This window comes from Pleurodeles waltl, chromosome 8 (genome assembly GCF_031143425.1).
Source record: "Pleurodeles waltl isolate 20211129_DDA chromosome 8, aPleWal1.hap1.20221129, whole genome shotgun sequence".
Classification (NCBI taxonomy): domain Eukaryota; kingdom Metazoa; phylum Chordata; class Amphibia; order Caudata; family Salamandridae; genus Pleurodeles; species Pleurodeles waltl.
Genome location: NC_090447.1, coordinates 1,542,594,100 through 1,542,617,832, shown reverse-complemented (window position 1 = coordinate 1,542,617,832; position 23,733 = coordinate 1,542,594,100). Strand labels below are relative to the sequence as shown.

Genomic DNA, 23,733 nt, shown 5'->3' with positions numbered 1-23,733 from the left:
CCCGTGAACTTCCAGTGGCCCCAGACAGGTTTTATCTGATGTACTAAGTGTTCTGTGCCGTACCCCTCTGAATTGAAGTACTCTGCTGAGTACTCTGACCTTAGCAGTACTGGGCTCTCCAGACAAACTCACTAGACGCAAGTTCCGTTGTGTAGTAATAGGCAAAGTAAAGCACTCCTCGGGTTGTACCCGCCGTCCGCAGGTTGGAGCCTATGAACGGGCACAGCACACAATGAGCATGCAGCCGAGGATCTCACGAGCAATACTTTCCACTCATCCTCAATGAATCCCCAGCAGGCTCCCGCAACAGTGATCCGTTCACTTCACAAGCCGTCTCGGGTGCAGTGGTCCTCACAAAGAAGGGCCACACACCAGTCGTGCTACTCCGCACCTGATGTGCCCAGTCTCCAGACTTAGTTCCTGGTCCACACGCAGATTGCTCCTGCCAGGTGGAAGTCTGGCACAATGCACGTGCAAACAGAGGGCACGGCTCTCAAGATTGTATTGTAATTGTATTGTAATCCTATTTATATAGCGCTTACTACCCCAGACGAGGCGTCGAAGCGCTTTTCGATGAGTAGCACGCTACTCCGGAACCCAACAAGAATTAGTGATGGATTAGTATCGTTAAATAATGAGTACAGTTTTAGTATTATTATGAGTTAATTTGAGCCGCGGATATTAGAGTTTGTTAGTTAGATTGACTGGAGTAATGGAGGGGTGGAGAAGGAAAGAAATCCAGAAGTGTTAATTGGGAGTATATCCTTCATTTGCTCAACCCAAAGGCTTGGGATGAGTAAAGGGGGGGCGGAGGGGGAAGAGTATGTGGAAGAGTTAGGGAGAGCATAGTAGCAGGGTGAGATGAATGCAGGAGAATTTAGTAGGGTTGTGTGGGAGGTCACAGAGGTAGAGTGAGGTTTGGTGAGTTAGATGTGGAGGTGGAGGGAAGAGCTTAGGCAGAGATGTTTAGGAGATGAAAGTGGTAGAAGGGATTTGGGATGAGTCAGAGTGAGAATGGAGGCTAGCTTGATAGAGACATGACATAAGAGTGATGAGTATATAAGTGTGATAAGATGAGAGCAGGAATTCATAGATATCTAGTATAACAACCCAATCAGGAGCCATGCAATGATCCAGGAACATGCCAAGCACAGAAACAACATATACACATACATATACACACACACATGAATACACACACATATAATACATAATTAGAATCATGGGTAAAAAGATACTTAGTCAGACAGGTTTAAAGAGTGTGTGTGTATTTTATTGTTATGACATAGTAGCAATACATATTTTCCAAAGAAACTATAAATACATATAATCTGAAAAAAAAATATTTATCCACATAGGCATATGCAGTTCATAGTTGTTTGAAAAAGGTGGTTATGAAGGAAAGAGACAACTCTTGAGTAGTTTTCTGAAGACAAGAAAGTTATCTGTGGCTCTTATAGTTGGGGGTAATGAATTCCATAGCTTGGCTGCTTGGACGGAGAAGGATGTACCACCTATAGTCTTTTTCTTGTATGGTGGTGTTCTAAGGCGGGTGCCAGTCTTGAGCGGAGGGTTCTTTGTTGGATGTATTTGGTAATTTTCTTTCTGATAAAAAGCGGTCCTGTATCATGTATAGCTTTGTGGGTGATACAAAGAAGCTTGAAAGTGCATCTTCTGGCAACGGGTAACCAGTGTAGTGCTCTCAAGGCAGGGGAGATGTGGGCTTGCGGCTTTTTATGTAGTAGTAGCCTGGCTGCGGAGTTCTGGATACGTTGTAGTTTTTTCATAATAGATAGAGATGATCCATGGTAGAGGCTATTGGCATAATCCAGTTTGGATAGTACAAGCAAGATAGTAGCTTGCACCTTGTGTGGAATTCCGAGGTGGGGGAAGATGCGTCGTAAAGTCTTTAAGGTGATGAAGCTTGTTTGTGCTAATTTGTCTACTTGGGCATTCATAGTTAACTTGGAATCCATGGTGATTCCTAGGTTTTTAACTTCCTTGGATAATTGAGGAGGTGGTCCGAGATCGTCAGGCCAGACGCACAGAGGGTCATAATGGTTCCAGTCACCACATATGAGTATTTCTGTTTTGGAGGTATTTAGTTTGAGATGGCTCCAGGTCATCCACTGATCAACGGCTCTGAGGCAACTGAAGCTTTGTGAGTTTTCAATGTTTTTGGGGCCTTCTAATTTAAGTAGTATTTGTGTGTCATCTGCATAGTTGTAGCATGTGAGATGGAAATCATTGATCAGTTCTGGTAAAGATATCATGTAGATGTTGAAAAGCAAAGGTGATATGATTGACCCTTGGGGGACCCCTGCTTTTGTGAGGTAGGGTTCGGACGAGAAGGGGGGCGAGTGGATGATATTCGCTCTTTTTTGGAGATAGGAAGTAATCCAGTCGAGAGCAATCCTTTGTATGCCGGCTTCGTGGAGTCTTTGAGTTAGGGTGTCATGGTCAACCGTATCAAAGGCAGCTGAGAGGTCCAAGAGAAGTAGTGCAGCAACTCCATTTCGGTCGGCTGTGTTTTTAAGATCGTCCCAGATTGCCATGAGTGCCGATTCAGTGCTTCTTCCTGGGCGGAATCCAGTTTGGAAGTCTGAAAGTATAAAATTGTCTTCAATGAATTGTGACATCTGGGGAAATGCTGCTCTTTCTATCAATTTGCCCAGGAAAGGTCCATTTGTGATTGGTCTGTAGTTGTTGGGGTCTTGCGGGTCTAGGTTTGTTTTCTTTAATAATGGTCGTTTGTATGCCTTTTTCAGAAAAAAAGTTCCTGAAGTTAGAGTTGTTGATGATTCTTCTTACCGGTGTGGCAGCAGAAGTAGATAGCAGGATGTTCTTGAAGATTTGTGGTGGGCAAGGGTCTGAAGGGCAACTAGAAGGTCTGCTTGCTTTGACCAAATCCATAAATTCATCCTGGGATATTTGTTTGAAGGACTGTAGAGGTTGGGTTGGTTTATTCTTGAAGGGTATTTTAGGAAAGGGGTTGGTGCTGATGGTTTTCTTCTGTTTTAAATAGGAGTCCAATGTGTCTGCCTTGGCTGTGTAGAGTGTTGCCAATTTGTTTTTGAATTCCGATCACGATGTAGATCCCTCTCGGAAGGCCTTTGATGTCTGACACCTCTGCAGTGAACAGAGGGTAAGCCAACCTGCCCTTGGAGAGCCACTTCAGGATGCCACACAGCAGCTGGTGTTCGGCCTCAGGCCAGTCTCTAATAAGGAGGGTTGCACAGATCCCCCTTACTGGACAGTTAGCCTCCTGGGCACCCGTATTCCTCTGACAGTGCGCATATGTGGTCCAGCCCCACTGGTCTCACATATCCGTGGGTGGTACTCTAAGCTGCATACGTTGAGTACCCCTATTTAAGTAATACCTTTGAAATGGGGGGTGTCTTCCCTAAATGTCCTCCTTGTCTGCCCTGAGGTCCTGGAATGCAGATCTTTATCTTCATGGGTGCCAGGCTCTGGCTCCGGGAGGCCAAGTGTCAAAACCTCCCCCTCTCCTTTCCCCACCCAATCTATCTCACCAGGGCCCAAATGACCCAAATCTGTTGTTCTAGAGGTCTGAGTTTTATGGCAGTCATCTGGGGAATGTGCAGATGCGGTCTTCCCTCTGACCTATGGAAAGAAGCCTATTTTACAGGACACCAGACAGAGTCCCAGTGCCTAGAAATGCCCACTACCTAAAAGTGGCACTTCCTAGACAAGGATAGCGAAACCACTGTAACCAACACCTTGGGGTTGTCATACTGAGTCTAATAAAACCAAACAGTATGAGGCTGCTCCCCTGCAATCCATTATTGCAATCAGACTTTATAAGCCTTGGCGTCCCATATCACTATATGGGTTGAGCAGTTCTTGTGGGCAGTAGGAACATGCATGGGTGTCTGGCACTTCCTGGGCTCATATGCACTGGTACACGCACCAACCTGCCAAGACAGGTGACACTTCTGCTACAGTCACCACCACTGTGCTCATGCACCTCCGTTGACCTGAGCTCTCAGGCTCCATTCCACTCATGAAATACTTGTGCGTAAATACCCGTAGTGTGGTCACTTTGGCCCTGTGTATTCACATAGGAACCACCCCACCCGGCTGTAGACATGGGCACCCAGGTCAAAGAGGCCAACCCCCACCCATACCTGGCCCGGGTACTCAAAGCCGCGACAGGCAGCAGTGCCTGTTTCGAAACTGTATGGGTGGTGTGGGCACTCACTCTTCATTGGCAGAGGGAAAGTGATCGGGCACCCCTGAACCTTGCTCACCAGATTCCTGTTGACCTCAAGAAGAAAGGAGGACTGCTAAGCCAAAGCCAACCCCAGCAGACAAGACTCCAGACGACAACTGACTTGGCCCCGTCCTATCGCCTGTCTGTAGCTTCAAAGACCCCTGCTCCAAGAAGGTAAAACATTTTGCAGGTCCAGCAACCTTTACAAACCCCCAGAGAACTGCCTGCCCAGCCAAAGGCCAAGAACTCCTGAGGACAGCTGCCCTGTCCAGAAGAAATCTCCAAAAGGACTTCAGAACTGCCCTGGATCTGCAAGCCCTGCCAACTCTGCACTCCACTCCCACCGCCCAAGTCTAGGTGGCCCACCAGTCCAGAGAAGGTCCCCAGGTGCTTCTGACCTTGAGTCCATCCTGGGTTGGCCCCTCCTGGCCAACCCAATGACGCCTGCAGCTTGAATCCAGCGGACCCCCGACTGATGATGGATCTTGACGAAGATTCCCAACGTCCAAGGAGACTCCTGGCCTTGGGAAATCCGACCAAAGGTCCGGCATGGTCCAGCGGGCACCTTTCCTTCCTGTCTAGCCTTTGGTTTTCTGGAACTGACCCCCCTGAAACCAGCCTGCAGCATCTTTGTGACCCCCGGGGTTACCTCTTTGAAAAGCTTTGAGTGCCCAACATTGTGTTTGCACCCATCCGCCCCTGTGCCGCTGAGGGTGTGTGTTTGGTGCTGACCGGTGTAAAATGATGCCGTGTCGAGCTTCCTCTCGGATGCCAATGACTTCACAAACTGAGATGGAGAAGTCTGCTGCTCTGTGGCTCATGGTGTGTAGACCTGCCGAAGGCCCTTGCTGTCCCTGAACCGTACACAGAGTAAAATAACTGGTCGCAGTAGTGACTGTCAAAGTTAATTCAAATTAGTGCACCAGCAAATACGCCATAACAATTACAACCTGTAACATAAAATCAGAGTATAGCGTCTTCCAGTAGCGACTGTGTAGGGGGCGGGACTGCAAGAGTAACACTGGACTGGAGTGGACCCCTGGGCTGGATTAAACGCAGGTCGGGAGCAGGACAAGAGGGTTCACTGGTGGGAGGATGGTACATCACTGACTGTTCCCAAGGGACGAGGAGACTTCAAGTATTGTTTGGATAATGGTACAGTAAATAGAATAACAGTGCGGCCAAGAGCTCTTACCACATCCAAAGGCACAAATTATTGTGACAAAACGTCCTCCAAACCAGGATACCAGGAGGAGACCCCAGGACACCAGTGTAAACCAAAGCGGACAGGAGCTGAGGGAGCCAGCCAGAGACAAACACGACTCCAGAAGGAGGGAGAGAGAGGATAACCAGGTGTGCGAGGAATTGCAAACAAGAGGAAAACACAAAGTGAGGGACACCGGAACAGGTGCAGACTAGTACAAATGGAGAAAGAACAAGTGATGGACGGAATGCTGAACAATGTCAAACATTCACCCCCAGTACAGAGATCTGGGCCTAAATCCATCGTTTTTTTGCTACCCATGCCATTCCAGTTTCGACCCAGCCATATGCAAATCGGGTCTTGATCCTGTTCCCTATGGGAATAGTCCAGCCCGAACGGCTAAGCCAAGTACACCCTGGACTGGAAACAAGCATCCTGGGAGTGGTTTCAGGGTATCACCCTTCATCAGCCAGGCTAGCTTGATTCCACTGGCATGGGGAGCACGGGACCCACATCTGGGCATATCTTTCCCACTTGGGGCAGCAAATGCAGTTCGGGCTGGACTGTTCCCATGAGGAACAGGGTCAAGGCTGATTTGCATATGGCTGGGACCAAACTGGGGTGGCATGGCGAGCAAAAGAACAATGGATGAAACCCAGATCTGTGACTGGGGGTTAGTGTTTGCATTGTTCAACACTCCGTCCATCATCCTTTTGTGTTGTTGTAGCACGAATGGAGAATCACACTGACTTAACCTCCTGCCAATCATTGTCTACATGTTAGCAAGAACCTTCAATGCGGACTCTCCCTTTTCTTCCTGGTCTAGTGTTGGAATCCTTTCAGTTTCCTGAGCCTGGCCTCCAGCCCCAGGTCTTCTCCTGACCCAGTATCTCTGTTGAGACTGAGTCCTGACAGCTGCTAACAAAAGGGTCATCACCCAAGCCTCGCAGCGAGAATGTTTCTTCCTTTGCACCGTCCAAGCCCAGCTGGTCTTCCACCTCCCGCGGATTGTGGAACTGAGCTTCCGAAGAAACTTTACTATTTTTATCCTTTAGAATTGTTACATTTGCAGATTTCTGGAGAACGGTGAAAGAATTTCCATATTAAAACCTTCCCAACATCACACAATGTTTCCTCTCTGGTGACCAACTAATTCCCTATTACACCAGCTTATTACTTATGAAATCCGCATTGTCATCTTGGGTACCTGTGCTGTCAAGGGGAGTGACTTATTATGGTACCACTTACATCCACTAGAGGCTCCTTCCACTTCTTTTAAAGAATAACGCAGTTTGAGCACTTCACAAGGTACGCCCACAGTAGTGTGCATGGGCTGTCTGGCAGGTCCAGCAGGCAGATGGATTGTAAATGGGCATCAGGATTGAGTAATCTATGAGGTGCAGTATGAACTAGCTGCTTTTGCATATCCAAGAACCTATCCTCTGACACTAAGGCATTGGCTTCCACAGTCTGCCACTCTTACCCTTGTGCAGTCATTTTAAAACTGTGCAGAGAAATGGAAATAAGTGATTTTCTGCCTCGTCTCTGGGCTAAGGTTGTTTATGTTCCAGAGATGAAGTGTGCAGGTAAGTTTTCAAGTTTGAGTTTCTTGAAGATTTAAGAGGCAGTTCTCTTGTCTTCTTCCCATCTCTTCAGGTCCTCATCCTTCCGGGGTTGAAGCAGGATGTCACCTACCTGTGCCCGTCACCCAACGGACTCTTCCTTGCTGTTGGCTATGAGGACGGCTCCATCCGGATCTTCAATCTTTTGAGTGGTGAAAGCAATATAACCTTCAATGGGCACAAGGCCGCTGTCACCACCCTGAGCTTCGATCACCTGGGAGGCAGGCTGGTCTCCGGCTCCAAGGTGAGGCGGGTTGGATCCGTGATATTTGGGAAGAAGTCAGTATCTGAGCTAGTTTGGAGTGCTTCAGCGGGGGGCGTACACTCAAGGCTACGGGAGCTGGTTTGTCTAAGCTATATCTTAGGTCCAGACTTAAGTGGGCATGATGCAGAAATGCTGTCTTGAGGATTCAGTGGTTTTCCTGACTAAAGGGGGTGGGGGTTATTATTTCATCTGGTGTATAATTCCACATTGGTGTCTTTCAATCTGTTTTTTTCCTGACATTTAAAAATGTTGTATTTTATGTTTTATAACGCAGTGTTTTACATAAAAAGTGTGTGTTGTGTCCTTCTGCCCGTATGTTTGCATTATTTGATGCAGCATTCACTATATAAAACTTAGTGCCTGATTTACATCTTGGCGGACAAGTTAGTCCTTCACAATAGTGACGGATATCCCGTCCACCGAATTCAAAATCCAAGCCAAGTTCTAAATCAGGCCCTAAGTTGGTCACCCAGACCCTGTTCACCTTGGGTTTTCAGGAAGGTGAGAATATTTGTATTTATTGCAGGTACATAAAGTGCATGGACAAATAACGAGTGAAGGAATGGATGCATGCATTCAGTATCTTAGACTCTTAAGTAACATACATACAGGCATTGTCATTAGCAACTTTCGTTCACTTGCGCTCTTTCTACGTGCTGGGGATGTACGCCTTCCTAGAGCTCCATACTATCCTTGTACTTCCATGGTAACGTTGCTGACATCTTTCTCTCCCCGCTCTAGGACACCGATGTCATTGTCTGGGACGTCATCAACGAGAGTGGTTTATACAGACTGAAGGGACACAAGGATGTGGTCACTCGGGCGCTCTTCCTGCGAGAGAAGAACTTGTTGGTTACCAGGTAGGTAGGCCACTGAAACTCAGAAATTATCCTGTTGTTAGCAGATGGCACCTTTCGATGCCGCACAGTCCATTTTAACCTTCATGTGGGCCCTTAAACATTCATCTTGCGAAGCCCTTGGCACTTAATCTTGATGTCTCTTGAGAGCAGCAGGCTTACACTATGAATCTCAGCCGCTGTCCCCACTTAGCGCCTACATGGTGATAAGTCCTACTTCAAGCTACAGACTTCCAAAGAAAAGGAAGCTATACTCAGTCACTGTTGTACAGATGTATTGTCAACTAAAAGGCAGTTCTTGGAGAAATAAGAGCTCAGTCATTGACCTGCTTTCCCTATCGGCCCTTCCCAACTACATCTGTTTTGTAATGTCATTCTCCTAACCTGCCCCTCTCCTGTGTTGTTCCCTGATCTACTTGTAATATCCTGCTGCAGAGGTGAGATGGCCTCCACTGTTTACAAAGTGCTTGGTTCAAAAACAGCAAAGGCTTCCCCAAACACTGGCATTTAAAACTACACTGGGATCCCAGCTCCCGGCTTCCACAGGTAAAGGTTGGAGAGAGGCTGGCTACTTTAAAGGACATTTGGCAAAATTATAGGCAGTGATGATGGCCAAGGGAGCTCTTTTACTGAGAAGGGAAATTTCAAGTTACAAACAAAACCCAAAGTTGTTAATTATGTGCTTTTTAGTTCCCAGCTGAGATCACCATGGAAAGGCATTTCTCTCCTTGTGAGACTTAATGTGAGAATGAGAAGGGGACAGGAAGGAAGGGGCTTGTTTGTACCCCAGCAGGGGGTACCTTCATCCACCAGACTGTCCATGTGTTCCGATTAATATCAACATGTGGGAGCAGCACTTCTTTGGCTGACGTCAAGCGTATGGACGAGTAAAACACGGAGTGGGTACCTCCTGTCCGGTGATTTCACAGATTATCCAGAATTGTACTTTTCCGCCTTCTATGTTTCCGCTTAGAGTTCTTCCACTCTGAGATGCTGACAGTGAGAGTAACTTGCACCAACTGATAAGGCGAAACCTATTGTCATTGTTTAATTGACTGCAGTACACGTCAGTCTTTTGGTTGTGTGACCTACCTGCTGACCTCACACAGTGTGTATGTTGTGTCCACGCTCTGCAGGTCAGCAAACACAGACAAGTACCTTCTCCAATATACAGTAGACTGTGAGCATTTTCCTTTCATTGGAAATAAGATGTGCATCGAGAGAGAGCGTGAGCTGTTCTGTTTATGAATATAACTGTAAGATGAATATTCAACTATTTTAGCGTGAAGACACACACCTGTGTGCACACCTTGTAAAACGTAAAGAATAACTAATCACCATCTTTATCTCTTTCCAGTGGCAAGGATACCCTGGTCAAGTGGTGGGACCTGGACACCCAGCACTGTTTCAAAACAATGGTCGGCCACCGCACCGAGGTGCGTACCAGCTTTGCTCTTTCAAACTTGTGACTGTTTCTTCTGGTTGTGTTTGCTTGGGTACCACCTTGTGACTGTGTTTCTTCAGGTTGTGTTTGCTTGGGTACCCCCCTGTGACTGTGTTTCTTCAGGTTGTGTTTGCTTGGGTTCCTCTTGTGACTGTTTCTTCAGATGTGTGCACCTTGACGATGGGTGTGTTTCTTCAGGTTGTGTTTGCTTCGGTACCCTGCTGTGACTGTGTTTCTTCAGGTTGTGTTTGCTTGGGTACCCCTTGTGACTGTGTTTCTTCAGATGTGTGCACCCCGGCGATGGGTGTGTTTCTTAAGGTTGTGTTTGCTTGGATACACCCTTGTGAGTGTGTTTCTTCAGGTTGTGTTTGCTTCTGTCCTCCATGGTTATTGTGCTTCTTCAGATGTGTGCACCCTGACGATGGGTGTGTTTCTTCAGGTTGTGTTTGCTTTGGTACCCCCCTGTGACTGTGTTTCTTCAGGTTGTGTTTGCTTGGGTTCCCCCTTGTGACTGTGTTTCTTCAGATGTGTGCACCCCGACGATGGGTGTGTTTCTTCAGGTTGTGTTTGCTTGTGTGCTCCATGGTTACTGTGCTTCTTCAGATGTGTGCACCCTGACGATGGGTGTGTTTTTTCAGGTTGTGTTTGCTTCTGTCGTCCATTGTTATTGTGCTTCTTCAGATGTGTGCACCTTGACGATGGGTGTGTTTCTTCAGGTTGTGTTTGCTTGGGTTCCCCCTTGTGACTGTGTTTCTTCAGATGTGTGCACCCCGACGATGGGTGTGTTTCTTCAGGTTGTGTTTGCTTGTGTGCTCCATGGTTACTGTGCTTCTTCAGATGTGTGCACCCTGACGATGGGTGTGTTTTTTCAGGTTGTGTTTGCTTCTGTCGTCCATTGTTATTGTGCTTCTTCAGATGTGTGCACCTTGACGATGGGTGTGTTTCTTCAGGTTGTGTTTGCTTGGGTACCCCCCTGTGACTGTGTTTCTTCAGATGTGTGCACCCCGACGATGGCTGTGTTTCTTCAGGTTGTGTTTGCTTGGGTAGCCCCTTGTGAGTGGGTTTCTTCAGGATGTGTTTGCTTCTGTCCTCCATGGTTATTGTACTTCTTCAGATCTGTGCACCCTGACAAATGGGTGTGTTTCTTCAGGTTTTATTTGCTTGGGTACCCCCTTGTGACAGTGTTTTTTCAGGTTGTGTTTGCTTGTGTCCTCCATGGTTACTATGTTTCTTCAGGTTGTGTTTGCTTATGTCCTCCATGGTTACTGTGCTTCTTCAGATGTGTGCACCCTGACAATGGGTGTGTTTCTTCAGGTTGTGTTTGCTTGTGTGCTTCATGGTTACTGTGCTTCTTCAGATGTGTGCACCCTGACGATGGGTGTGTTTGCTTGGGTACCCCCTTGTGAGTGTTTCTTCAGGTTGTGTTTGCTTATGTCCTCCATGGTTACTGTGTTTCTTCAGATGTGTGCACCCTGACGATGGGTGTGGTTCTTCAGGTTGGGTTTGCTTGTGTCCTCCATGGTAACTGTGCTTCTTCAGATGTGTGCACCCTGACGATGGGTGTAAGGAAATGCCTCCTTGGCATGGTTATCCCCTGACTTTTTGCCTTTGCTGATGCTAAGTTTTGATCTGAAAGTGTGCTGAGGCCTGCTAACCAGGCCCCAGCACCAGTGTTCTTTCCCTAACCTGTACTTTTGTTTCCACAATTGGCACACCCTGGCATCCAGGTAAGTCCCTTGTAACTGGTACCCCTGGTACCAAGGGCCCTGATGCCAGGGAAGGTCTCTAAGGGATGCAGCATGTCTTATCCCACCCTGGGGACCCCTCACTCAGCACAGACACACTGCTTGCCAGCTTGTGTGTGCTAGTGAGGACAAAACAACTAAGTCATCATGGCACTCCCCTCAGGGTGCCATGCCAACCTCACACTGCCTATGAAGTATAGATAAGTCACCCCTCTAGCAGGCCTTACAGCCCTAAGGCAGGGTGCACTATACCATAGGTGAGGGCACAAGTGTATGAGCACTATGCCCCTACAGTGTCTTAGCAAAACCTTAGACATTGTAAGTGCAGGGTAGCCATAAGAGTATATGGTCTGGGAGTCTGTCATGCACAAACTCCACAGCACCATAATGGCTACACTGAAAACTGTGAAGTTTGGTATCAAACTTGTCAGCACAATAAATGCACACTGATGTCAGTGTACATTTTATTGTAACATACACCCCAGAGGGCACCTTAGAGGTGCCCCCTGAAACCTTAACCGACTACCCATGTAGGCTGACTGGTTTTAACAGCCTGCCACACACCAGACATGTTGCTGGCCACATGGGGAGAGTGCCTTTGTCACTCTGTGGCTAGTAACAAAGCCTGTACTGGGTGGAGGTGCTTCACACCTCCCCCTGCAGGAACTGTAACACCTGGCGGTGAGCCTCAAAGGCTCACCCCCTTTGTTACAGCACCCCAGGGCACTCCAGCTAGTGGAGTTGCCCGCCCCCTCCGGCCACGGCCCCACTTTTGGCGGCAAGGCCGGAGGAGATAATGAGAAAAACAAGGAGGAGTCACTGGCCAGTCAGGACAGCCCCTAAGGTGTCCTGAGCTGAGGTGACTCTGACTTTAGGAAATCCTCCATCTTGCAGATGGAGGATTCCCCCAATAGGATTTGGGATTCCGGGAGGAGGCACAAAGAGGGTGTAGCCACCCTCAGGGCTAGTAGCCATTGGCTACTAACCCCCCAGACCTAAACACACCCCTAAATTCAGTATTTAGGGGCTCCCCAGAACCTAGGAACTCAGATTCCTGAAACCTAAGAAGAAGAGGACTGCTGAGATGAAAAACCCTGCAGAGAAGATGGAGACACCAACTGCTTTGGCCCCAGCTCTACCGGCCTGTCTCCCCCATTTCTAAAGACACTGCTCCAGCGACGCTTTCCACAGGGACCAGCGACCTCTGAAGCACTGCCCTGCATCTAGAAGGACCAAGAACTCCAGAGGACAGCGGCTCTGTTCACCAAAGACTGCAACTTTGCAACATAGAAGCAACTTTGAAACAACTCGCGTTTCCCGCTGGAAGCGTGAGACTTGACACACTGCACCCGACGCCCCCGGCTCGACTTGTGGAGAACAATCACTTCAGGGAGGACTCCCCGGCGACTGCGAGACCGTGAGTAGCCAGAGTTGACCCCCCTGATCCCCCACAGCGACGCCTGCTGAGGGAATCCCAAGGCTCCCCCTGACCGCGACTGCCTGCTTCAAAGATCCGACGCCTGGTAAAGACTCTGCACCCGCAGCCCCCAGGCCCTGAAGGATCTGACCTCCAGTGCAGGAGCGACCCCTAGGTGGCCCTCTCTCTCGCCCAGGTGGTGGCTATCACGAGGAGCCCCCCCCCCCTTGCCTGCCTGCATCGCTGAAGAGACCCCTTGGTCTCCCACTGATTCCTATTGAGAACCCGACGCTTGTTTGCACACTGCACCCGGCCGTCCCCGTGCTGCTGAGGGTGTACTTTCTGTGTGGCCTATTGGCCTGGAATTGTCTGAGTGTGTGTTCCTCATTTATTGCTTGTGTATGTACAAATGCTTAACACTACTCCTTTGATAAGCCTACTGCTCGACCACACTACCACAAAATAGAGCATTAGAATTATCTCTTTTTGCCACTATCTTACCTCTAAGGGGAACCCTTGGACTCTGTGCATACTATTCCTTACTTTGAAATAGTGCATACAGAGCCAACTTCCTACAATGGGTGTGGTTCTTCAGGTTGTGTTTGCTTGGATGTCCCTTTGTGACTGTTTCTTCAGGTTGGGTTTGCTTGTGTCCTCCATGGTTACTGTATTTCTTCAGATGAGTGGGCCCTGACGGTGGGTGTGTTTCTTCCTGGCAGGTCTGGGGACTGGCTGTGTTGTCTGATGAGAGCAGGATCCTCACAGGCTCGGCAGACAGCGAGCTCAGAGCGTGGAACATCACATATCCATCAGAGGTAAGGATGCGCCGAAACGCTCGTCTTTGGACTCAGTGAGCTATATGCCTCATGGTGGTTTTCTTCTCTTTATAGCCAGTAAATGTCTCCGGCTGTACCACCTTTCTGAGCAGGTTGTGTAATTCTGTAGTTGTAAGGGAGAGACCAGTGCTGTCTTTCTGAAGTAGAAAGAAATCTAGATGCAGTTCACAGAGCATAGAGATCAGTGATGTTGTACAAAAGGTCTTTTTACTCAGTACTTGTAGGTGACGCAGCCCAGTCTCTGTAGAGTGAAACCCCTTCAGACCTGTACTCACTGCAAGTGATACCATACGTCACGGCATGTCAGCCCCAGGGCTCTCCTAGTGTGTGTGACTCTGTAATTAATGCAGGAAGTGAATGTATAGGTGGAGGAAACAGGAGGTCTGGTGCTTCGCGTGGCAAGCACTGTACGTTGTCTTAAATTACAGAGGAGGAGACAGGCGTCCCATCCATCCAAGGCATTACATTGTTTAAACACCTGAGCACTGGGCCTGGGGTCTCTGAGTCCTTCCCTGTACAGCAGAGAGACTGGTCTGGACTTCCCTGCCCTCCTGGGACGATGACATGGCAACCCAGTCTGACTGGAACAAACCTGTCCTCTCCTGCCCCAGACAAGGTAGACGTACATCTGTGTCCTCTTGTCCTGCACAAAACTAAACATAACTGGAGTGAACCAGGACATTTTTGTATATCGGTTTAGAAAATTGTGCTTAAAAGTAGTTCTGGCAATTCTCTCCTGTTCACTTTCCTCCCCGCGCTCTGTGCCACATAATTTGTTTGATGTTAAAATCTTTTATTTCCTTCCTGAGCAGCAAAGGGACCCCGCTGCCCCTGAGATCAAGAAATCCAAAGGGCCGTCCGCTGACGAAGACGACGCAGAGGAAGCGGATGAGAGACCTGAAGAGGTAACGCACCCTCCTCTCACCTTTACTTCTCCTTCCTTCTCAGCAGTGCCTCCAGGATCTCTCCTTTGAAGGCCGTTCGTAATCTCCTTTCCCTTTTTTCCACTCAGCGAATCCTGAGCTGCCAGAAGGCGGGCACCATCATCCGCGAGGGCAGAGACCGAGTGGTCAGCCTTGGCACAGACCGCACAGGCCGGGTTCTGGCCTGCCATGTGAGTCCTGGGTGCTTGTATGAAGCGGTGTCCCTTGAACCCTTGTCCCTGGTGCAGGTGGGAGTGGGGTCCTTGCTCGCGGCTCATCCTTCGCCAGTTTTGCGCATCGTGGCTGATGCCGTCTTCACAGCTCTCATTCTTTGCACCTTCTTGTTTGCCTGTAGGGTAACGATGCTGTGCTCGAAGTATTTTCCATCCTTCATGAGGATGAAATTAGCAAGAAGTTGGAAAAGAAGATGAAGAGGGCAAAGAAAAAGGCCAAGTAAGTGTGTCCTGAAGAAGTCTGGTCAGGAAGCGCGTCCTTGTCGCGCCTCGCACAGTGAAGTCTGTTGCTTGCTCGAAGCCTTTTTGGTCTGGTACCTGGGTGCTGTTGTCAGTTAGCACATATATGGTCATCCAGCTTATTGGCTACTTATTGTATCGATCTCAGATAGATGAAAAGCTGGGCAGAGCCGCTACCATTCAAACCTGTGGCCACGAGCTTCAAACACTTGTCCCTGCAGTGAATATATTTGCTCCCCGAGCCTTCAGGGGCCACATGGGGTGCAGCCTCTCCTTTGGGTTTGTGGCCCTCCTCCCCCTGCTTGACCCCTCCTTTCACAGATGACTCCAGACAGTTTGAGTGAGAGCGAGTGCTTGGTGTTCCTTCCCCTGCCCGTCTGTGCTCAGTTAATGAATGATACCTGCATCTTGTAAGACACTTGCAGTTAGAACAGACCCGTCTGTAAAGCTCAGCCCAGGTCCTTTTTTGTGTCTTTTGTGTCTGTATTTTCATGTTCCGATGTCTGTGCTGCACTCTGAGGCTCATCTCTACCTGTTTGGCTGTCTGCCCCTCTGGACCCTGAGTTCCTCTTGTGATGAGGCTGCAGGGAGCATTTATTGCATAAACCGCAGCCTGAATGATCCTGGACGTGCAATCCGCAATATAGAACTTATTGGTCAATTCTCGTTGGCTTCTCATTTAATTTGAATTTCTTGATAATGTTCTTGCTGTCACCATTAATATTAGTCTTCTCTTTATTGAGCACTGTGTCCCACCCATTAATTGTTAATATTTATCAGTTTAAAGATGCACTGCGAGAGAATAACCTGCTTTCTTGAGAAATGCCAATAAACGATCTCTGCAGTAAAAGCTCCTGCGGATGGTCACCCTCCGGTCCCCTGGATCCGACGAGGGTCCCCTGGGACCTGTGTGTTCCTAGGTTGGACTCTAGCTTGTTCTATGGGTGACCTCAAACTCCGTGACCTGCTATGCACGGCTCCTGTCCATTGTCCGCTAGTGAATGTCTGAATCACATCTCTGGTAACAATTCGCCTTTCACATCCCCAGGCAGAAGGCGCCCGACGAGGAAGATGAGGATGGAGAGATCACAGTCCAAAGCACGCTCCAGGACCAGATCCCGCGACTCCTCAATATCAAAGCCTCATCAAAAATCAAGTAAGAGACGAGAGCCCTGGGATCCTTCCTTCTACATGAAGCCTGGTGTCTGAAACCTTACATCCAGCAGGTTACAAGAACGAGGGATGCTGTCTGGGAAGCCATGTCACTGATATGGCTGATTGTCTTAATTAGTTCAGAGAGATCATTTGTTACTGAAGGATTATATTTAACACTGGCCAGCTCGGGGGGAGGAGAGTGGGGGCTAAGAATATAAATGGACAAATAATTAAATAGTACGTTTTAGCTGGGCTGAGGCTAGTTCCTCAGGTGGCTGAACAGGAAGTGCTGAGGTGGCCGCAAGGCTCTTTATGTGGAGATGGTTAAATTAACCTCTTTGTAGAAGACCCTGTAAAGGAGGCTTAGTGCGAATATGCGCCTCTTGGTGAATAATGCTTATCATTTAGTGTGTTTTGGTAGTTCACACAGACAACAGAATTGCCTTTGGACCCTCTGTCTTATAAGACAATTAGGAAATACAAGAAATAATTTGCTGAAGTTGATACTTCAACCTGTGTCGAGGTCCCTTTGTTCTAAAACTTTCTTTAAAGCCACATTTCCATCTCTGTGGGAACCTGTGACAATCGGAGGCATTACGTACCCTGGATTGTATGTGACGTAGACATGGGTCAGTATTAGCAGTCGCCCGCAGTCCCACGCCCCTCAATGACAGTTACACATGGGGCTCCCTCCTGTGTCTGCAGCCCGGTTTACAGGAATGCACAGGGTTCAACAAAGCCTCCCATTGTGCACTGTTCACCAGTGTATGTACTCACTCTTGTGTGCACTACTTACCCGTACATGTACTGCCCCCCGTTTGCAGTGCTCTCCAGTATGTGTACTCCTATTTATGCACACTGCTCACCAGTACGTGTTACTCATCCTTGTGTGTGCTGCTCACCAGTACATGTACTCATCCTTGTGTGCGCTGCTCACCAGTACATGTACTGATCCTTGTGCTGCTCACCAGTACGTCTGATGCATTTCCTCCCCCTTTGCGTCTCCCTCAACTGCTCCTTGGTGCTTTGTATGTACACAGCATCCCTCTTTTCACCAAGTTCACATGTGTGTCTCCATGACGCCAGTGATGCCATGTAGATCATGACTCGATGTACACACCAGAGGGTGAAGAGTGTACAGAGGTGTCCAAGACTGTGACTGCACCGTTACGCATGTGCTGTAGGTTCTCGTGTGCAGAATTTGGTCAGGGGTCCAGCTGTGCAGTGTGCTTTGGGTATCATGTAACATACACACGTGTCCGCGCATGGGTCTGAGCATGATCAGAGGGTGGTGAAGGGTGAACAGTGCCTTGCTTGGCCTGCTAGCGGTGATGTTGGAGGACACTGGGGTGCATGAGCCTGAGAGAGTCTGTTCATGATCAGAGGGTGGTGAAGGGTGAACAGTGCCTTGCTTGGCCTGCTAGCGGTGATGATGGAGCACACTGGGGTGGATGAGCCTGGGACAGGAGATGTACATTGTGGCTTTTCAGGGCTCCCCTAAGCAGAGCCATAGTGTTTCTGGCTCCTCCGTTGGTGATGTGCTCCAAGGAGCCCTTACGTCTACTGTTAAAAGGATCCTAAGGTGGAAAACTACTGCTGCTGGTCGTAGATTAAACCTAACCTATTTGAGAATGTGTCATTCTTGTGTCTGTCCTTTTTTGGGGCACCCAAGGGAGATGGTGCTTGCTTTCTGATGGTTCCTGTGGATTGCAGATGGTTGCAATGTTCATGACTCCTTGTTCCTTCATGCTATGCTTTGCTCGCTCGGTGACGAGCAGAACCTTCTGAGTACCTGTTCAGGCCAGAGGAGTAAGTGATGAGAAGGCCTTGTAACCCAGCTAGCCTTGGAAGGCTTCCTCGCCTCCCCTCACTGTACCCCTGAGGTGCCACCCTCCTTACACTGACCCAAACCCCATCACCCTGATTTTTCGCCTGGGAAGTGCTCCCCTGTTCTTTGTCCCCAACCACATCTCCTCTCCCCTCACTTTTCTACCGAGAAGACTCTGCCTTTTCTCACCCACCGCTTGTCCTGTTCCCCCGTCACTGCCAACACAGCACGACTCTGCCTTGTTTCTCGTTCTGTCGCAGTCACTTGTCCATGAAACATTGCGGTGATGCAGTTTGCATGTTGTACGTCGTCATTACTGATGAGGGGTGTGAAGGCTTCTCCCATTCGAGGAGATGTCTCCCACAGAGGTCGGGTGGAATTTGGAGCCCCTGGGGTCCTGCATGCTACCCTTGTTTTTGTCCACAGTGCTCTAGCCCTGATTGCCCCAGTGTTTCTTCCTCTAATGACAATGGCTCTCCATGAATCTTCCCACATGTGTATCTCTCCCACACAGATCCTTTGACTTAATCATGTGCGCCAAGGGGGATGTGAAGGCTGTGCTGCTGCTTCAGAACAACTGCCTGGAAGTGTACAACATCAGTCTGTCGGCCAAGGCCCCCGAGTGCTCCCGGGTGGCCCAGGTGACGCTGGCAGGTCACCGCAGCGATGTCCGCACACTGGCCTTCAGCTCCGACAACATCGCCATCCTTTCAGCCTCTGCAGAGTCCGTGAAGATCTGGAACAGGTTTGATGCTCCTCTTTCACTGATCTGCCCCTGGGGGTGTTTGAGTTTGGGTGCATCAGCTACTTCTTGGAAGGCTTTCTTGGGGCAGTTCTTTCTTGAGACCTAGTGGCGTTGCACAATCTGTCTCAAGTCACATAGGGTTTTTAACCTCTTGGTGCTTGTAGAAGGTATACCTGGGCATCCCGGCATGAGCTTGGCATCGTGCGCATGTGCCTGCTGTAGGTTTTTATGTAGCCCTCTCTATGCCTTCAGTCTGTGCCCAGCGTTCAATACCCACTACTACTGAACACACACACACTCTCACACTCACACTCTCTCTCTCTCTTCATCCTGACCTGCATCACACCTGTTAGAAAGGTTGACACAACTCATGCTTCTGTCTTCTCACAGGTCCACATTGCAGTGCATCCGAACAATGCCCTGCGAGTATGCTCTCTGCTCGCTCTTTGTGCCCGGGGACAGGCAGGTCATCGTGGGGTCCAAGGTAATCTCTTCTGAAGCTTTTTTTTCCGTTATCATAGATTATCTTACAGACTGACTCAAGACGTACTTGATCTTCAGGCAGTCATTAAAATGCAAAAATTTATGTTGCAAAAACTGCATTGTCTGCTGTTGCCCTAACTTGATGGCATTTGTTGTATCATGTATGGGGAAGCCACCACTGCCGAAGCTGACTGTGCACCATTCCTGTGTGTGGTGGAAATACTTTAACACATGCAAAGCTAAGAGCCTCAGTGGTCTGTCATGAGGAAGTGGCCTTACTAGAAGACATATTTGGCCAAATGGCTGCGAGGGAGCTCTTCATATGTCCTGTAAAACACATTGACAGAAGCAAGGGTCAGTCTCTGTCTTATTGTGTGAGAGCAGCTGCGCGACCTCAGAGTACCAACGTGACAGTGGCCCTCATCAGTGGCCACACCATGGATTCCTTGGAGCTTCTGCTTGTGGTATTAACAGCAGGCAGTCATTGGACCTCCTGGAATGTGTCTCTTGTAGAGGACCTTGACACATGGCACTGAAGAGCCACCCAGGTGTCAAAGGCGTATACTTGGAAACGACCCCATGCACGCTGAGGAATGTAAGGAGTCCAGCACCTTGATCTGGCAGATACCAGAATAAGGATGGCAGGGTTAGGGGGCAGGGCCGGAAGAGTCCAGGATATGAATGTTTGGCACAGTGTCTATGCTCAGTCTCCTTTTTCATCTCCCCTTCAGTCAGGACAGCTGCAGATCTTTGACCTGGCGTCTGGGAACCTGCTGGAGGCGGTGGCAGCTCACGATGGAGCCATTTGGTCTATCTCCCTTTCTCCAGATCAGGTGCGCAGATACCTTTTTTTTTTGTTTGCCTTGAATGATTATAAAATGTTAGCATGGTGATAGCATGTTAGATTTTCAGCGCGCAAGGTGCGTTTAGCGTTATGTTACAGGCTTTCAGAAGTCTTCGTCTGTCTGCTGGGAGAGTGCAGACAGGAGCTAACTCTGGTATGTGAAAGTTTGTGAGACTGTCTCGTGGGCTTTGAGAACCTAAGCAGAATTAATGATTGGAAGACCACACAGGAGGAACGCATGAGTCTGAAGACAGGAAAGCAAATTCACCCATATCTACACTGAAATTCCCTTCGCTGGAGCTCACTGAGAGAAGGGGTCGGACAAAAACATGCAGCACTGCGTGGGCAAGTGTAAGAACCTGCGACCCAAAACTGAGATCCAAAGAAAAGTGAAAACTGATCTTTGAAAGGAGATATAACAATACCAGAACACTGTTTCTCGTGGCAGCAACTTCCCTACCAGGGCATCATTGACACCTCTTTCATTTGGAAAGTCCGGGGCAGCGCAGACTTTTTTTCAATTATGTTTTGCTGCTGTGCTCCCCCCCACTGTAGCCTTATACTTTCCTGTTTGTCTTTTATCCTTACCCTTCCCTTTGACCATTTCCGATATCCCTTACCGTATCACTTTATAGTGTTCTTTCCCTTCTGTTGTGTGAGCTGTGTTCTTTGTTTGCCTTGCATAATTAAGTAAAATGTATCCTGCAGTTATTGTACCCTAGATAAGTCACCAGTGAGACAACCCAAAACACAACCAAATGATTTGTGGCAGAACATCTGCGTGCATTCAATTTCAAGTCACTTGCTAACCTCAGTAACTACTGGGGACATCCAAAGATGTCTTTCATGGCCCAGATGTGCCTTCTAACCTGCTGGAAATGTTAAAAATATCTCCAACCAACATGTAAAAGTCTTGCCCATCGGTGTAGGGGATACTTAAGCAGTTAGTAAGTTCCTCTGTCCACAACTCACCGGCATCAAAATCCTACAGCCGGGGGGCGGAGCCAAGTGCAGAGGAAGATGGCGGCTCAATTCTAGAGCCGGACAGAACGGAGAGAAGGAAGGGGACTAAACATGCTTTTTCCCCGTCAAACCACATAAAAAAGGCAAAAATAGATCATCGGAACCCCACAGGAAACTACTGAAACTGGAAAATTTAAATAAGACTTGCCTTATCTTCACTTTGATCGAAGTCTGCATGCACAGCCTTTACTGCTGTGGAGTTTATTGACGCTCCCTTGGAAACAAAGATAAGGAAATCTGAGCACCAAGACAAAACGGTATTTCTTTCTTTGCATTCTTCAATAACAAATAATGCTTGCCATCTAGCTATCATCGGTCATGCACTCCACGCTAACCCCATAATGCAATTTTTAAAAAAATATACAGTGCACAGTATACAATAGGGGGAAATGTGGACTTGAACGACGCTCCCTTCAAATCGAAAGTCACAAAAGGAAATTCAGACATGCAATGTAACTTTCCGAGCCATAACTTTTGGATAATGCAACCATGATGCACCAGATATCGTTAAATAATTAACCCCTTCGCTGCCAGGCCTTTTCCCCCTCCTGTGCCGAGCCTTTTTTTGGCTATTTGGAGCAGTTCGCGCTTAGGCCCTCATAACTTTTTGTTCACATAAGCTACCCACGCCAAATTTGCGTCCTTTTTTTCCAACATCCTAGGGATTCTAGAGGTACCCAGACTTTGTGGGTTCCCCAGAAGGAGGCCAAGAAATTAGCCAAAAAACAGTGAAAATTTTGTTTTTTTCAATAAAATTGGAAAAATGGGCTGCAGAAGAAGGCTTGTGGTTTTTCCCCTGAAAAGGGCATCAACAAAGGGTTTGCGGTGCTAAAATCACCAGCTTCCCAGCTTTCAGGAACAGGCAGACTTGAATCAGAAAACCCAATTTTTCAACACAATTTTGGCATTTTACTGGGACATACCCCATTTTTACGATTTTTTGTGCTTTCAGCCTCCTTCCAGTCAGTGACAGAAATGGGCATGAAACCAACGCTGGATCCCAGAAACCGCAACATTTCTGAAAAGTAGACAAAATTCTGAATTCAGCAAGGGGTAATTTGTGTAGATCCTACAAGGGTTTCCTACAGAAAATAACAACTGAAAAACAAAAATATTGAAATTGAGGTGAAAAAAACATCACTTTTTCTCTACGTTTTACTCTGTAACTTTTACCTGCAATGTCAGATTTTTGAAAGCAATATACCGTTACATCTGCTGGACTCTTCTGGTTGCGGGGATATATAGGGCTTGTAGGTTCATCAAGAACTCTAGGTACCCAGAGCCAATAAATGACCTGCACCCTGCAGTGGGTTTTCATTCTATGCCGGGTATACAGCAATTCATTTGCTGAAATATAAAGAGTAAAAAATAGCTATCAAGAAAACCTTTGTATTTCCAAAATGGGCACAAGATAAGGTGTTGAGAAACAGTGGTTATTTGCACATCTCTGAATTCCGGGGTGCCCATACTAGCATGTGAATTACAGGGCATTTCTCAAATAGACGTCTTTTTTACACACTGTCTTAAATTTGGATGGGAAAAATGTAGAGAAAGACAAGGGGCAATAACACTTGTTTTGCTATTCTATGTTCCCCCAAGTCTCCCGATAAAAATGATACCTCACTTGTGTGGGTAGGCCTAGCGCCCGCGACAGGATATGCCCCAAACCACAACGTGGACACATCACAGAAAACAGAGCTGTTTTTATCAAAGTGACTACCTGTAGATTTTGGCCTCTAGCTCAGCCGCCACCTAGGGAAACCTACCAAACCTGTGCATTTCTGAAAACTAGAGACCTAGGGGAATCCAAGATGGGGTGACTTGTGTGGCTCGGACCAGGTTCTGTTACCCAGAATCCTTTGCAAACCTCAATGTGGCTAAAAAAACACATGTTCCTCACATTTCTGTGGCAGAAAGTTCTGGAATCTGAGAGGAGCCACAAATTTCCTTCCACCCAGCGTTCCCCCCACGTCTCCCGATGAAAATGATAACTCACTTGTGTGGGAAGGCCTAGCGCCCGCGACAGAAAACGCCCCAAAGCGCAACGTGCACACAGCCAAATTTTTGAAGGAAAACAGAGGTGTTTTCTGCAAAGTGCCTACCTGTAGATTTTGGCCTGTAGCTCAGCCGCCACCTAGGGAAACCTACCAAACCTGTGCATTTCTGAAAACTAGAGACCTAGGGGAATCCAAGAAGGGGTGACTTGTGTGGCTTGGACCAGGATCTGTTACCCAGAATCCTTTGCAAACCTCAAAATTTGGCTAAAAAAACACATGTTCCTCACATTTCTGTGGCAGAAAGTTCTGGAATCTGAGAGGAGCCACAAATTTCCTTCCACCCAGCGTTCCCCCACGTCTCCCGATGAAAATGATACCTCACTTGTGTGGGAAGGCCTAGCGCCCGCGACAGGAAACGCCCCAAAGCGCAACGTGCACACAGCCAAATTTTTGAAGGAAAACAGAGGTGTTTTTTGCAAAGTGCCTACCTGTAGATTTTGGCCTGTAGCTCAGCCGCCACCTAGGGAAACCTACCAAACCTGTGCATTTCTGAAAACTAGAGACCTAGGGGAATCCAAGATGGGGTGACTTGTGTGGCTCGGACCAGGTTCTGTTACCCAGAATCCTTTGTAAACCTC

At 48.1% G+C, this 23,733-nt stretch overlaps 1 protein-coding gene across 1 annotated transcript in view; it reads left to right on the top strand.

Moving 5' to 3' along the window:
• WDR3 (WD repeat domain 3) overlaps positions 1-23,733 on the top strand; it is a 188,218-nt gene that overhangs the window by 2,609 nt on the left and 161,876 nt on the right. The window contains exons 2-12 of the mRNA XM_069203010.1: positions 7,095-7,304; positions 8,067-8,185; positions 9,540-9,618; positions 13,508-13,603; positions 14,437-14,529; positions 14,637-14,738; positions 14,903-15,000; positions 16,069-16,176; positions 18,518-18,748; positions 19,139-19,232; positions 19,963-20,064. Of these exons, the coding sequence (XP_069059111.1) occupies positions 7,095-7,304; positions 8,067-8,185; positions 9,540-9,618; positions 13,508-13,603; positions 14,437-14,529; positions 14,637-14,738; positions 14,903-15,000; positions 16,069-16,176; positions 18,518-18,748; positions 19,139-19,232; positions 19,963-20,064 (1,332 nt within the window). The remainder of the gene's footprint in view (positions 1-7,094; positions 7,305-8,066; positions 8,186-9,539; positions 9,619-13,507; positions 13,604-14,436; positions 14,530-14,636; positions 14,739-14,902; positions 15,001-16,068; positions 16,177-18,517; positions 18,749-19,138; positions 19,233-19,962; positions 20,065-23,733) is intronic.